Genomic DNA, 15,236 nt, shown 5'->3' on the forward strand with positions numbered 1-15,236 from the left:
CCCCCCCCCCCCCGCGCTTTTGAGATGTAACTGGTGTAGGACATTACACGGGGGGTTTTAAAGTAAATTAAAATTTAAAGTTGACTTATTTATTTTCAAGGAATCTCTACACCCAACGTGGGGTTCACACTCACAACCCCGAGACCAAGCGTTACATGCTCTGCCAGCTGAGCCAGCCAGGGGGCTGTATCTTTTTTTTTTAAAGACACAAATGAGTTAATATCGAGCAGTGGTTCTCAATCAGGGGCGACGTTTGGCATTGTCGGCGGGCAATTCTGGTGGTCACAGCTGGAGGAAGCCTCCTGGCATCTAGTGGGTAGAGGCCGGGGAATTCTCTGAATATCCTACGGCGCGCAGAACAGCCCTGTCCTACAAAGACTCAGCCGGTCCAAAATGTTAACGGGGCCCAGGTCGGGAGGCTATGCTCTCGCGTAAGTGTGCCCAAGTGACGAGTGCCCAGGAATTGCTGGCCATCGCCATTGTCCACCGCCCCCTCTCTCGCACTTTGCCCCGAGTGGATTGCTCCCTTAGGACCACGTACACCGTAGGAGCTCAATAAATATCCTATTAGGGAAGGCGTGGGAGCGGTAAAAGAGAGGGTGCGTTCCCCAGGGCCCGGCTCGGGGTCTGGCACAAGGCAGGCGGTCAATAGATATTTTACCAGTGAAGATTAAGTGATAGCTTCAGGGCCCGGCACACAGTAGGTGCTCAATCAGTAGGCGTTGAACGGGTGAAGGAGAGAGCCAAACGAGGCGGTATGGGCGCAGACCCTGGCCGTGGGAGATGTCAGGGCGCATTAGCCTCCCCACTTCCTTGCTCGACGGGGCAACACTCACCCTCCACCTGGACCTTGGTCTTGGCCCTCACGGTCCAGGCAGGATTGATGGTGACAGCTACCTGGTAGGTGCCGCTGTCGGTGGGCTGGGCCCGATGCAGCAGCATGGAGCCATTGGGGAAGCCAACGATGTCACGCTGCCCCATGGCACTGCCGTCCCTCTGGGGCCGCTGAAGCTCGGGGATGTAGGTGAAGAGCATCGTGCCACCGTGGGCCTCCTCCCCCAGGTACCAGTTGAAGTCCTGAAAGGTGTCTGGGATGCCCTGGACAGACAGGAGCAGGTCCTGGTTCTTTTGAGGATGCTCTGGAATCTTCTGGATGCGGAGGGCAGCCCGGGAGCCTTGGGGGACCCAGAGGGCCAGGATTGAGGCTGCGGGGGGGGTTACAGGGGTGGCTGACATCAGAGGTGTTGGGCAGGGATCATAGCATTTTCCTCCCTCTGTGTCCTCATCTGGGGACAAGGATTCTGAATGGTGTTCAGGGGAAGCAAGGCTGGGGTTGATTAGTGATGTCTGCCCCGGGGTCAGGAGTGGGAACCCAGATATGAAAGCCCCAGGTTTCTTATCCCATTGGCCCAGCAGATTTTTCTGCCCTAAGGTGCTATGTGGTCTGCTTCTAAACTCATGGACTCTCTGAATTCATTCATTCATTCATTCATTCATTCATCTAACCAATACTTACGGACATACATATTAGTTATGTTATAGTACCAATTATATATGCTATGTCTAAAATTCTCTAGATTTCTAGGCACAGGGGATACAGCACAGAAACAAATACAGATCAATTCCTGTCCCCATGACGGTCCGGGGAAAGGCTCCCGTGTTGCTGAACCTGCCCGGTTGTGGGTACAGCCTTGTACCAGGCAGTCCGATCCTGACCTCAGTAAATTACCAGCAACAGTTTTTTTCTGGGGTTTGAATTTGCAATAATGGGCGTGAACATTCTAGCCGCAGTTTGATGATCACGTGTGATACTGCAAATAGGACGAACACACACACACACACACACACACACAACCCCCTCTCGCCAGCCCCTAAACAGACAAACAAAATACCTGTCCTCGTGGTCCTGACATTCTAGAAAGTTCCATAGTTAAAATTAGGGATGGGGTGTGATTCTACAGCTCACCATCCTCCCCAGGCCTCCCCGATCTTACTCTTAATAATGTCGTCTTCCTTGACCATCCTTCCCTTCTTCTAAGAGGAAACCTCAGCCCCTGGGCTGAGTCCTGCCTTCCCCCCTCAGCCCTGGGGTGTGTCTCCTCCTTACCTGAGAGCAGGAGGCCCTTTGAGAAGTGGCGTCGGGCCCCCTCAGGACTTGCCATCTTGGTGGCGGGGGCCACTGTGGGCACTCAGTGGGCACTCAGCTGGGAGAAGTGGGCCAGCTCAGTGGGGGTCCTGGGCGTGCCTCCCAGACATGGCCGAGGCTGACCAAGCCCCAGCACCCCCTTTCCGCAGGCTCCGGAGCCTTCACCCGTGCTCCCTGGGATGGCTGCCGACACTGGTTGAACCAGTTTTCCAGGGTGACTGGGGAGCCTCCTGGGGCTTCCCAGGACTCCTCCCTTGATCCCCTCCAACCGCTCTCTTCTCCCCACCCAGTGTGACTGAGCAATCTCCCCGGGCCAGGCAGCTCCCCGCATGTAGCCCCAACATAACCCCCTCATCCAACATCCCCCATGCATAACTGTGCCCATTTCACAGAGGAGGAAACTGAGGCTCAAGGGAGGAGGCAAGCCTACCAGTAGGTGGAGATGTGACTTCACCAGTAGGTGGAGATGTGGCTGGTTTACTCTGAAGAAAGCTTTTAGCATAGTTTTTCAAAAGCATCATTCATTCATCCATCCATTCATTCATTCCAACACACGCTCCTTATGCCCAGCCCCACGCTGGGTGGTGCTGAGGACACAGTGACGACTGAGACAGCTCTTGCTTTGCCCTCCGTCCACAGTCGGGCTCACAGTTCTGTGTCTATGTTGGGGAGGGGAACAGACCCATCCCCAGACAATGATGATCCGGAGGGATCAGCGCTGGGACGGAGGAGCCCAGGGGACTGGGAGAGCCCAAAACGATGCCTCACTCAGCCTGAGGGGCAGGGAGGGCTTCCTGGAGGAGGAGACGATGGAACAGAATAGGAGTAGCAATGAGACAGGTGCAGTGGGGTGGGGTGAGGTTTATACCAAGCATTGTTAACAGCACTTGAAAGGGCGTGGAGGCTGAAGATTCTGGCTGGGGAGGGTCTGAGTAGGAGGGGGTGAGGCTGGAGAAGAAGGAGGGATCGATTGGAATTCTGAGCTCTGTTAGGACAGGGTCTAGGTGATGGAGGGTCCAGGGCTGTGCTGATACTTTGGCCAGTAGCCGCATATGGCAATTGAAATATACCCTTAAATTAATTAAAATTAATGCCTCAAAAATTAGTTTCTCAGGGGCGCCTGGGTGGCTCAGTCAGTTAAGCATCTGACTCTTGGTTTCAGCCCAGGTCATGATCTCACGGTTCGGGGATTCGAGCCCCACCGCGGGCTCCGCACTGACAGTGTGGAGCCTGCTTGAGATTCTCTCTCTCCCTCTCTCTCTCTCTGCCCCTACCCCCTCCCTCTCTGTCTCTCTCTCAAAAAAAAAAATTAATTTCTGAAACTGGCCACTTTAAAAAAAAATTTTTTTTTTTAAGGTTTATTTATTTTTGAGACAGAGACAGAGCATGAATGGGGGAGGGACAGAGAGAGAGGGAGACACAGAATCGGAAGCAGGCTCCAGGCTCTGAGCTGTCAGTAGAGAGCCGGATGTGGGGCTTGAACCCCCGAACTGTGACGTCATGACCTGAGATAAAGTCAGACGCTTAACTGACTGAGCCACCCACCCAGGTGTCCCTGAAATTTGTTTGTTTACTTATTTTGAAAGAGAGTGCACTGGGGGGGGAGGGGCAGGGAGGGAGAGGGAGAGAGAGAGAGAGAGAGAGAGAGAGAGAATCCCAAGTAGGTTCTTCCATGCGGTGCCCAGCCCGACTTGGGGCTCGATCTCACAAAGCTGAGCTGAAATCAGGAGTCGGACCCTTCACCGACCGAGCCACCCAGACGCCTCCATCACAGGAGTTTCTCCTGCACGGGGCTTGTCTAAGGATCTGAAGGGGGCAGGGCCCCGCGAGGTTTCCGGGTCTGCGGGAAGAACAGTAAGTTGGGGTGCTTGTCGGTAGCAGTTTGCGTGTGTACGTGTGGCCAGACTGTCGCAGGTGAGGGCGTCCACCGGAGTCTGCAGCTTGGAGTGAGAGAAAAATCTTGACTTTGAACCACCTTAGGGTGGGGTGGCCCTGCCCCGCTAAACAATCGCAGAGTCCCTGTGGCGAGCTGCTGAGCTTGACTCAGCCGGGCTCCGCTATCACTCGGCTATGGGATCTTGGCTGCAGGTGACTTCACCTCTCTGAGCCTTGGCTGTCCTCCTCTGGACAGTGGGGACAAGCATCCGCACCTCACTGGGCTGCCGCGAGGGGTAAGGAGACACTCACGCAAGAGGCCCCCAAAGCACACAACAGACGTCTGGCAGTGGTGGTGGTGTTGACCTTGTCTTTGGACTTGGGCTCCTTCCAGAATTCTCCCTGCCCCTCTGTGACCTTGCTCAAGGGAAGTGCATCCCCCCCCTCCAGGCGTTTCCAACCCCCCACCTCCCGAAAGCTCCCTGATGCCTTGAAGGCTTTGTGCGATGTTTAGTGTCCACGGGGATTTACCCTCAGGCCTTCTGGCTGCAGTTTTGAAACTTCCTCTCTCTGCTTGAGAGAGAGGTGGTTGCAAACCCGGCTGTCATTTCCAAGTGGGGCCGCCCCGGGGAGACAGTTCCAAGCTTGGGCCCCAACAAGATTGCCAGAACCAGCCTCATTCTGGTAGGAATTTGGTTGCACAGCAGGAGTGGGAGTTAGGGGGTCAGAGGGATTCTGGTATATTTTCACTGCTAACCTCTTGGAGTGAAGGCTCCGTAAGTAGTGCTAGGCCGTTCGTAAAGCAAAGCCTATTACTCTGGAATTTCCAGGTGCTGAAGCTTCTCTCTGTCTCTCTCTCTCTCTCAAATAATGACTGATTCCTTTTGCATTATGAAAAGAAAAGGTTTAATATAGAAAATTTAGACAGTTTGAACTCAAAAAGAAGAGTATAAAATTAAACCATCTTCTAACTACCCAGAGAGGTTCACCGGTTAAAAAAATACCAGAGGTCCAGACTTCTGCTGTCAGCCATTCTGTCATTCTGCAGCCTTCCTCTGGGTTTTTGCCCAGTTTCAGAAGGCAGATCCTGATGGGTCCAAGTCCCCCCAGGCAGTCTCCTTCTTTCGCTGGGGATTGGTTGGGCGGTGGGCGATGCCGGCCAATGAGATCCGAGAGGAGGCTGCTGGGGAAGTTCACCCAGGACACGGTCATCTGTTTTTTCCAGATCTGGGTCTGGCTGCGATGGCTGGAATGCAGCAGCCATCTTGGCGCCAGCCGGAGGCCGATGCCAATACGCGGTGGAAAACAGAACCAACCGCAGAGAAGCAGAGCTGAGCTCCACACGCGGTGCCTGGAGTAGAAACAGACAGTCCAGTTCCTTGTGTTTAATCTCAGCCTGGGGAGCGGGGGTGGGGAGGGAGGGCCCTCTCTGCTTTTGGCCCCTGAAGCACCCTCACCATCCCATTTTTATATACTGATGAAGGTTCTCCCAGTGTCTGGAGTCTCCCTAGGCTCCCCTGAGCCCTTCCTACGAGGCCTGACTTTTGGACCGCTGTGTTCTTCTCTCTTTTGTCCGATTTTGGCAAGTATCCTCCTAAGTCAGTTTAACCAGAACCCCTCACCCTCGATAGCTGTTCAGCCCTCCACGTCTGATCAGGTTCCTCGTTTCCCCCCACCCCTCCCCCCTAGGTGCTGTCTGATCACCCCTGCTTGCCCTCCGCCAGGCAAGAATCTTGTCGGGTGCTTTAACAGGCATCGTTAAATAATCGTTTTCTTTACAGTTAGAATACTATTTTTTTTTCTTTAACCCATCCTTCTTAATTCACCCATCCTTCGCTTCGTGAATTTAATTGGTTCCTAAAAATCCTGCCCCTAAGAGCTGAGGTGTGGAAATCTACATATATATGTTTAAGATAGAACTCCAGGATATTGAACCGTTCAAATGAAATAACATAAACGTCTGTGACTCGACACACAGTTTACAAAACGTGACATCATCCACTTTGCTTCCAAGGCGTTGCAAAGAAACAAGCGAAAATAAATGTTGAAAGAATTAAAATTCCCTGCATAACCTTCACAGATCAAACCGGGCATTGCTTTAAGACTACGTGCGTCAATCAGTTCCATATATTAACTGATGTAATGCTAACGTCTGTATAAAGTAGCTTAATTCAGTATCTTAATTTACAAACAGGGAATCGAAAGTTTATGATGATTAGGTTAAGAAGGATTTGAACCCAGACTACCTGACTGCAAGTGTCATTGTGTATAACAGCTCCCTGGGGTCGGCGTCCCCTAAATCTACCAAACATTGTCCACAGCTGTGGCATCAGTCGACGTTCCCACATCCCACGTATGAGATCTCACGAGTCTCCACCTCCTCGTCCACAGCTGCTATTTTCAGACATGTGGAGTTTTGCAAATTTCATTATGGTAATCGTTGCATTTCCTGAAATCCTGGTAAAGCTGAACATCTTTTCACATGCATATTAGCTGCCCAATGTTTCTCCTGACGTTTCATTATTACAGTTTAATTAACTATATTAAGCTATCGCTGGAAAACAACAGAAATACGTGGTTTGGACAAATTATGAAATAATTTGCCTGTTTAATCTCAACGAAGCCCATTTTCTATTGATCCCTTATATGCTCGTGATGAGGGAGGTGGGGCAAGCTGAGGGCAAAATACAGGCTGCCCCCCCCCCCCGGCGGGATATGGGTGATATTCCCCGTCACCCCCCCCTTCCCCCTCCTCCTCCCCTCCACGAACAAAGAAAAGGGGTTTAAGTGCTTGCCACGGTGATTGTGGGAAACTAAGGCAAATGAAAACTTAAATTCCCTTACTGCCTCCAGCCCATTGGCACGTCCTTGAAACCGACAGAGTGACCTCCCTCCAGGAGCTCAGCTGCCTGGATGATGACACTTTGCTGGGGGCAAAAGGGAATCTTGGCTTAACATTATCCTGACCCCCCAGGATCCTGTAAGTCTACTTCTTTTTTCTCAGCTGCCCCAAGATACATGCTGGCAATCCTACTCCAAGTTTATGCCCCCCCCACCCCCATATACATCTGAAGGGTCTCATGACTGAGGTTTTATTGAAAGGTAATAAATGGTGTTGCCCTAGCAACAGCTAGCCCCTCAACGTCCTGGAAACCTTGTTTCCAAAGTTCCTTAGAGACTCTATCCCTGACCTCCTCCCAATCTGAGGGTAAATAATGAATAACCTGTCATGTCCCCATGCAGCAGCTTTTCCTGTCCATGGGTCCTATCCTCCTGCTTCAATAAAATCACCTTTTTGCACTAAAGACGTCTTCAAGAATTCTTTCTTGGCCATTGGCTTCGGACCCCACAAACCCCCCATCACCCCCAAAACTTCATCATTAGGACCCAGGCAAATACTAACCTGCTTTCTGTCACTTTTTTTTTTACTTAAAAATTCTTTTTCTATAAAAATTTAGAGGCTTTTTTTTTTTATTGTGGTAAAGCTAACACGCCAAATGGATCGTTTTAACTATTTGAAAGTGTGCAGTTTAGTGGCATTTAGCTCGTTCACAGTGCTGTGCAGTCGTCACCACTATTTCCAGAACTTGTTTTGTGCTGCTTTGTTTTTGTCTGGGTGTGTGTGCGTGTGTGTGTGTGTGTGTGTGTTTTGTTTTGTTTTTTATTTTTAAATCACAACAAAAGGAAACCTTGAACCTATTGAGCAGCCACTCCCCATCATCCCCTTCCCTCCAGGTCCTGGCAACCCCTCACCTCTTTCCTGTCTGTGTGGATTCGCCTCCTCTGGACTTTGCCTAGAGACGGAATCCTACCCTCTGTAGTCCTCTGTGGCTGACTTCTTTCACTCTTTTGGGGTTCATTCGTGTTGTAGCCAGACAGTGCTCCACCCCGTTTATCTCTGAGTAATATTCCACTCTGTGTGGGTGGATACACCCCATTTTATCATCTATTGACGCGCATCTGGGGCGTCTCCACCTTCGGCCATTGTGAATAGTGCGGCTGTGAACACCGATGTACAGGTGTTTGGTGACCTCGTTTCAATTTTTCTGGGTCTCTGCCTGGAAGCGCAATTGCTGGGTCACCTCGTTTCCCACTCAGGTTTCGGGAGCACAGGATCGATCGTCGGTCCAAGCCGTCTGCCACCTGGAGGTTTCCAGGACCTTGAGCCTCCTCTAGGTGGGGTAGTATCGGCTTGGAACAACCCCCCCCCCCCCCCCCCCCCCCTTCCTCCCCTGGGAGCAGTGCCCGGGCAGGGCTTGGGGCTGTTTTCGCCTCTCCGCCTGACCCTCTCCCCTTCCTGGCCCAACACGGATGATCGTGGTTTTCTCAATCTTCTGTGATTTCTGCAACTTCCACGCCCAAATTCGGGGTCCACTCTCTCGAGTCCCGGATGCTTGTGACATCCACAGTCTGTGCAGGACCGGTTGTCAGTATCAATGGCGACAGCAGGGGGCGCATAGTCTTTGACTCGCAATTTCACCTCCAGGAGTGTGTCCTACACTCGTGGGTCAATAGGAGCTGGGTGACAGGGAGCAAGGCCACTCATTACGACACTGTAATGGGAAAAGGGCGGAAACACTACAAACATCTGTCCAGTGGGGGCTTGGTTGAAAGAGTCCTGGATGTCCCCCTGGGGAGTACTTACTATGTGGCTGTAAAAAGACTAAAGGCACTTGCTGGGGGCGCCTGGGTGGCTCAGTTGGTTAAGGGTCTGACTTAACCACTCTCGTGGTTCGGTGAGTTCGAGTCCCAGGTCAGGATCTGTGCTGACAGCTCAGAGCCTGGAGCCTGCTTCCGATTTTGTGTCTCCCTCTCTCTCTGCTCCTCCCCCACTCGTGTTCTGTCTCTCAAAAATAAACATTAAAAATAATAATAATAATAAAGGTGCTCTCTCAGAATTTCCGGAAATCTTAGTTATATAAGTATAGTGAAGAACAGTGTGTCTGAGATGTTACTTAGTATGGAAAAAAGGATATATATTTATTCTGTGTGCATTTAAAAAGTTTTTTAAATGTCTATTTTTATTAAAAAAAATTTTTTTTTAATGTTTTATTTATTTTTGAGACAGAGACAGAGCATGAGCAGGGGAGGGGCAGAGAGAGAGGGAGACACAGAATCCAAAGCAGGCTCCAGGCTCCGAGCTGTCAGCACAGAGCCCGATGCGGGGGTTCGAACTCACAAACCATGAGATCATGACCTGAAGTCAGAGGCTTAACCGACTGAGCCACCCAGGTGCCCCTGTTCTGCGTATGTCAATAACCCTCACCTGACAGCTGTTCCAGGGTTATCGTGGTGAGAGTGATAGATAAAATATATTCCCTTGTATGGCAAAAGGGCTTTGTGGGTGTGATTGATGACCTTGAGATGGGGAGCTTATCCTGGGGGACCCGAGTGGGCCCAATGTGATCACAAGAAAGAGAGAGGCAGGAAGGTCAGAGGAGGAGGTGGGATGTGGGCACCGGGGGAGAAAAGGCCAGGTGATAGTCCTTACGCCAAGGAACACGGGTGGTGCTTCTAGAAGCTGGAGGAAGAGATTCTCCCCTGGAGCCTCCGGAGGAACCCGCCCTGCGGCCACCTTGATGTTAGCCCAGAGAGACTCATTTTGGACTTCTGACCGCCAGAGCTCGTAAGAATAATTTTTTTGTGTTTCAAACCACGAGGTTTACGGTAATACAGTTCCCCCTTCTAAAATGTACTATTTGGTGGGTTTTGGTGTATCACATTATTAATTTTTAAAACTTGTAGGAAAATAGATGGGCGCCTGGGTGGCTCAGTCGGTTAAGCTTCCGACTCTCGACCTCAGTTCGGGTCTTGAGCTCAGGGTCGTGAGTTCAAGCCCCACGTTGGGTTCTATGCTGGTTGTGAAGCCTGCTTAAAAGGAAAATTGGGGGAAAACAGAGATGACAAAAGTTGGCCATTGTAGGCATTTTTAAGTGTTCATTTACACGCTCAGGATTGTGCAGGACTGAATACCCGTAAGCGAAAAGAATGAAGCTGGGTCCCTTCCTTATTTTCTATGTGCAGACGAACTCAAAGTGGACCCCTGATGTTTTTGTTTTGTTTTTTGTTTTTAAAAAAAAATTTTTTTTAACGTTTATTTATTTTTGAGACAGAGAGAGACAGAGCACGAACAGGGGAGGGACAGAGAGAGAGGGAGACACAGAATCCGAAACAGGCTCCAGGCTCCGAGCTGTCAGCACAGAGCCCCACGCGGGGCTCGAACTCACGGACCGCGAGATCATGACCTGAGCCGAAGTCGGATGCTTAACCGACCGAGCCACCCAGGCGCCCCCCTGATGTTTTTTAATAACTTTTGATTTGGGGATGTTTATACAGGACCTAGTCAAAAAAAAATAAATAAATAACGAGAGGGGCGCCTGGGTGGCTCAGTGGTTAGGCGTCTGACTTTGGCTCAGGTCATGATCTCGTAGTTCGTGGGTTCGAGTCCCGCGTCGGGCTCTGTGCTGACAGCTGGGAGCCCAGAACCTGCTCCGGATTCTGTGTCTCCCTCTCTCTCTGCCCCTCCCCCGCTCACGCTCTGTCTCTCTCTCTCTCTCTCAAAAATAACTAACCGTTAAAAAAATTATTAAAAATCAAGAGACGGAAATAAAACGGGCTCTCCCCAGGGCATCTGAGAATCCTGGGGGCTCATCCCTGTGGTCCTCCTGGTTCAGGTTCTTGCTCCCGCCCCCCTGCTTCTGTCCCACACGGTGACAGTCCACGCGAAACTCAGCCACCCCCTTGCACACTGAGAGTCTAAGATGTAATCAATTAACTTTAATGAGGTGTTTGGGGCTAGGGATGGGTAGGGTTTATGTACTAGCAGCTTGACAGATCTCTCACTTGCCACCCCCCCGCACCCCGACACTGTGGAGCCCTGCTGGCCTTGCCGCGTCCCAAGAACTTGTTTTCTCTTGCGAGGCAGCTCGGGCCTCATGCTCTGGGTTAGTTAGCATCTTGGCCAGAGGTCTTGCTTCCTGCAGGTATTTCCTGAACGGAGGGCCTTGCTGTAAAAGGGATTCTGGTGCCCCCCCCCCCCCCCCCCGCCAGTGGCCGCCAGTCGGCCAGGAAGGAGGGCAAAGTGGCCAAAACAAGGAAGAAGAGGTCCCGGGGGAACAGATGCCCCGGCCCCCCCCCCCCCCCCCCATCAGAGACCATTAGGAAGGAAATGCATCAGCTGTATCAGCTGTATCTGGTCAGCTCTGCCTCTGGGACCTCAGGCTGTATCCTCCCTGGTCTGAGGGCCATCCGTGTGTCTTGCCCAAGCGTGGCTTCTGCTCCCCCGGGACCTCTTCTTCCTTGTTTTGGACACTTTGCCTTCCTTGCTGGGTGACTGGCTCCCATTCTCGGGGCGGGGCGGGGGTGGGGGGGAGAGGACCCATCAACACCAGCACACTGGCTACAGACGATCTCCCGGGACCTGCGCTTGGCAGAAGGTGCCTGGAACTCACGTCCTCCAAGTTCACGTCCACCATCTTCCCAGTCCTCGGACGGCCCCGGGCAGCTGAGTTCCAGCCTCGGGTTCTCTTATGGATTGAGGGTTGGAGGTATTTCTTGTCACCACAGGGATTCCACCGATCCAGGGATTTAGAAGTTCAAGGCCAGAGGTCAAATTCTTACAAAAATTCTCTGGCAGCCGGAACAGTCTGTGTGGCCCCACGATGTAGGAAAGGGTTAACCTTGCCCAAGGAAAGGTTTGGCCCTTTGCCCCTGACTCTGGGAGGTAAACCTCTAAGGTGTTGGAGTGTCTTGGCCGATAGTCCTCTTAGTTTGCCTGGGGCTGTGGGCTGCACCAAACAGTCTATGCTAACAGTGTGATTTACAGTGGGGCCTTAAGACGGGGTGCCTGGGTGGCACGGTCCATTAGGCGTCCCACTTCTACTCAGGTCATGATCTCACGGTTCTTGAGTTCAAGCCCCGCCTCGGGCTCCGCGCTGACAGCACTGAGCCTGCGTGGGATTCTCTCCCTCTACTTCTCTCTCTGCCCCTCCCCCGCTTGCACTCGCCCTCAAAATAAACTTTGAAAAATAACATAGCGGGAAGGGAAGCAAAAATGACCTAAAAACAGGGAGGGAGACAAACCGTCAGAGACTCTGTAATACGGAGAACAAACTGAGGGTTGATGGTGGGGGGAGGGGGTTGAGGGGCGGGTGGGGGATGGGCTAACGAGGTGAGGGGCATTAAGGAGGACACCTGTTGGGACGAGCGCCGGGCATTATGTGCAAGTGGCGAATCACTAAAATCTATCCCTGAAATCATTATCACACTCGGTGTTAACTTACTTGGATGTAAATTAAAAAAAAAAAATAATAATAATAATAATAAATAATTAAGAATAGTAACACAGTGGGGCTTTGAGCTACAGAGGTGCTGGAGAGGACGGTCAGCTCCGTGGGCGGTCAGCCGTCCCTACCATGAGGGAGCCCCGGAATAAATACTGCAACCAAAACTCTGGCAGCCCAAGGTCCAGGGAGGATGGCGGGACTCTGTTGTGCCGTCACGCGTCACGGCTGGGAGAAATCGGGGCTGCCCGTGCGGGACGACTGGGACCTGGTGCCTGGTCGGTCCAGCCCGGTGCCCCCCAGGGGCTCTGCATCCACGCTGCTGACCTGAGTCTCATGCTCTCACTGTGATCACCCGAAGCGTGAGCGTAACCGCGTTCTTGGGCTCCGCGAGTCCTTCCAGCGAATGCCTGAACCAGAGAGAGGTCGTGGGGAACACCCGAACGTGCACCGGCTGCGGCACGGTGAGGCACAGGGGTCATTCTTGAGGTCGGCCTGGCACAAGGGAGGTGGCCAGTCTCTTTGGAGGGAGCCTTCCTCCACTGGGCAGGGTGGCCCCAGTCTCTCTCTCCAGCAGTCCCCACGCAGTCACCTGGTGTTCTCCGCGGGCGGGTCCTGGGAAGAGCTGGCATTAAGGTCCACCGCCGTGTAGGAGATACACTGGAAAGCGGACGGTCAAACTTTAGCCTCCGGGCCCTTCCAGACAAAACCCTCCCGCTGAAGCCCAACTTGCAACTGGCACAGAGCGGCGGGCCTGTCCCCGCCCCTCCCCCTGAAGGCCAAGTGCTTCCTCGCTTGGTCTTAGCCCAAAGGCCAACAGGCGACCGAGGCAGCCCTTCTGAAGGTGCCGTCGTGAGTGGGGAGGGAAGGGGCGCCCGTGGGAATGCAGATCCCCAGCGCAGACCCGCCAGACGGGGACGCTTAGGGGGTGAGGGCCCGGGAGCGTGCATGCGGAGTCTGCCCGGCAGGAAAGGTTGGGAACCCTGGCTCCTGACATCATGCTGGCTTTTGGTTAAGCGCTGCAGGTGCCCGGAGACACCCGTCCCCTCCTTGGGAAAGCCAGCGCGGCTGGGCTGCGGTTCACGCGGAACCCCCACACCCTCCCCGGGGCCACCACCACACTTACGCCATTGGCAGAGGAGCTGTTTGGGGTCCGACCTGGGGAAAGAGGAGGAGAGGTCGTCAGGAACGGACGACAATGCTGGAAGGCCTGGGACGAGGACACACGTGGGTGGCAGTGCCCCCTGAGTTCTCAGTCCCAGCTCTGCCTTTGACACGCGGCGGCCACTCCCCACGGAGGTTTATTCATTTGTAAAACCTGGGGGTCTGTGCCTCCCCCAGTTATGCATTCCGTTGTTAAGTATAAACGAATATTTCTTTATGAAAACAATTTTTTCTCTTTAATGTTTACTTTTGAGAGCGAGAGAGGCAGAGCGTGAGCAGGGGAGGGGCAGAGAGAGAGGAAGACACAGAATCCGAAGCAGGCTCCAGGCTCTGAGCTGTTGGCACAGAGCCCGACGCGGGGCTCGAACTCACGGACCGTGAGATCATGACCTAGCCAAAGTCGGATGCCTAACCGACTGAGCCACCTGGGCACCCCGTAAATGAATATTTATTGAGCATGGGTTCTGGAACCTGATAGGAGGTTCCACATCCTAGCTCTGTCCTTTAGGAGCTGTGTGACCTTGGGTAATTAACTGAACCTCTCTGTGCTTCAAGTTTCCTCAACCATCAAACAGGTTTATTCAGCAAATGTCTACTTTGGGGATGTTTGGGTGGCTCAGTTGGCTGAGTGTCTGACTCTTGATTTTGATTTTCTTTCTTTCTTTCTTTCTTTCTTTCTTTCTTTCTTTCTTTCTCTTCCTTCCTTCCTTCCTTCCTTTTTCTTTCTTTCTCTTTCTTTCTTTCTTTCTTTCTTTCTCCTTCCTTCCTTCCTTCCTTCCTTCCTTCCTTTTCTCTCCTTCCTTCCTTTCTTCAGGTCATAATCTCACGGTTCGTGGGTTCAAGGCCCGCATTGGGCTCTGTGTTGGCAGTGAGGAGCCTGCTTGAGATTCTCTCTCTTTCTTTCTTTCTCTGCCCCTCCCCCACTTGAGCGCACATGCTCTCTATCTCTCTCTCTCTCTCTCTCTCTCTCTCTCTCTCTCTCTCTCTCTCTGAAAAATAAATAAATATTAAAAGAAAAGAAATGTCTAGTTTATGCCAGGCGCATTCTAGGCTCTGGAGATACAGCCGTGAACAAAAGAGACAAAAGTTTCTGCTCTCATGGAGCTTATGTTAATCAGAGAAATAGCATGACCGCAATAATGATCATAGCTTATATACACCCAGCGTGTGGCTTACCGTGCGCCAAGTACTGTGCTAAGTGTGTTACCCGTATGAGCAGGTACACTTAGTCCCGTTTCACAGATGAGGAAACCGAGGCAAAGAGAGCAGGTCGTTTGCCCACGCCGACACAATTAATAAAGCAGTAGAGTGAGTGGCAGGTGGTGCTGGGGACACAGCCGTGACCATGAATGACAGTTCTAGCTCTGCCCTCCCGGGTATCACAGGTCACTGGAGAGACCGACAAGTCCCCACCCAGTGGTGTCCCAAAGTGGGCGAGGGCTGGGGTGGGGGAGCCCAGCACAGGTGCTTGGCTCATTCTGGGAGATCGGTGAGGGCAAGGGCAGGGAGGAGGAGGAGAAGGAGGAGGAGGAGAAGAGGAGGAGGAGGAGAGGAGGAGGAGGAGAGGAGGAGGAGGAGAAGAGGAGGAGGAGAAGAGGAGGAGGAGAAGAGGAGGAGGAGGAGAAGAGGAGGAGGAGGAGAAGAGGAGGAGGAGAAGAGGAGGAGGAGGAGGAGGAGGAGGAGGAGGAGGAGAAGGAGGAGGAGAAGAGGAGGAGGAGGAGGAGGAGAGGGAGGAGGAGGAGGAGAGGGAGGAGGAGGAGGAGGAGGAG

The 15,236-nt window shown here is 52.5% G+C and overlaps 2 protein-coding genes and 1 non-coding gene across 3 annotated transcripts in view; 1 reads left to right on the forward strand and 2 right to left on the reverse strand.

Annotated features, from left to right (window-relative positions):
• Positions 1-2,162, reverse strand: part of CEACAM19 (CEA cell adhesion molecule 19) — an 11,629-nt gene extending 9,467 nt beyond the window's left edge. Inside the window, exons 1-2 of the mRNA XM_049620863.1 lie at positions 2,108-2,162; positions 837-1,205 (exon numbers count right to left, since the gene is read on the reverse strand). Coding sequence (XP_049476820.1) covers positions 837-1,205; positions 2,108-2,162 — 424 coding nt within the window. The remainder of the gene's footprint in view (positions 1-836; positions 1,206-2,107) is intronic.
• Positions 1,637-1,823, forward strand: LOC125916242 (small Cajal body-specific RNA 16). The gene has a single exon (XR_007455853.1). It is a non-coding gene; the product is annotated as a small Cajal body-specific RNA 16 (non-coding RNA).
• An 8,987-nt stretch (positions 2,163-11,149) lies between the features above and the next one.
• Positions 11,150-15,236, reverse strand: part of LOC125915171 (poliovirus receptor homolog) — a 17,411-nt gene continuing 13,324 nt past the window's right edge. Inside the window, exons 7-8 of the mRNA XM_049620857.1 lie at positions 13,430-13,461; positions 11,150-12,963 (exon numbers count right to left, since the gene is read on the reverse strand). Of these exons, the coding sequence (XP_049476814.1) occupies positions 12,892-12,963; positions 13,430-13,461 (104 nt within the window). The 3' untranslated portion in view covers positions 11,150-12,891. The remainder of the gene's footprint in view (positions 12,964-13,429; positions 13,462-15,236) is intronic.

Source organism: Panthera uncia (genome assembly GCF_023721935.1).
Source record: "Panthera uncia isolate 11264 chromosome E2 unlocalized genomic scaffold, Puncia_PCG_1.0 HiC_scaffold_19, whole genome shotgun sequence".
Classification (NCBI taxonomy): domain Eukaryota; kingdom Metazoa; phylum Chordata; class Mammalia; order Carnivora; family Felidae; genus Panthera; species Panthera uncia.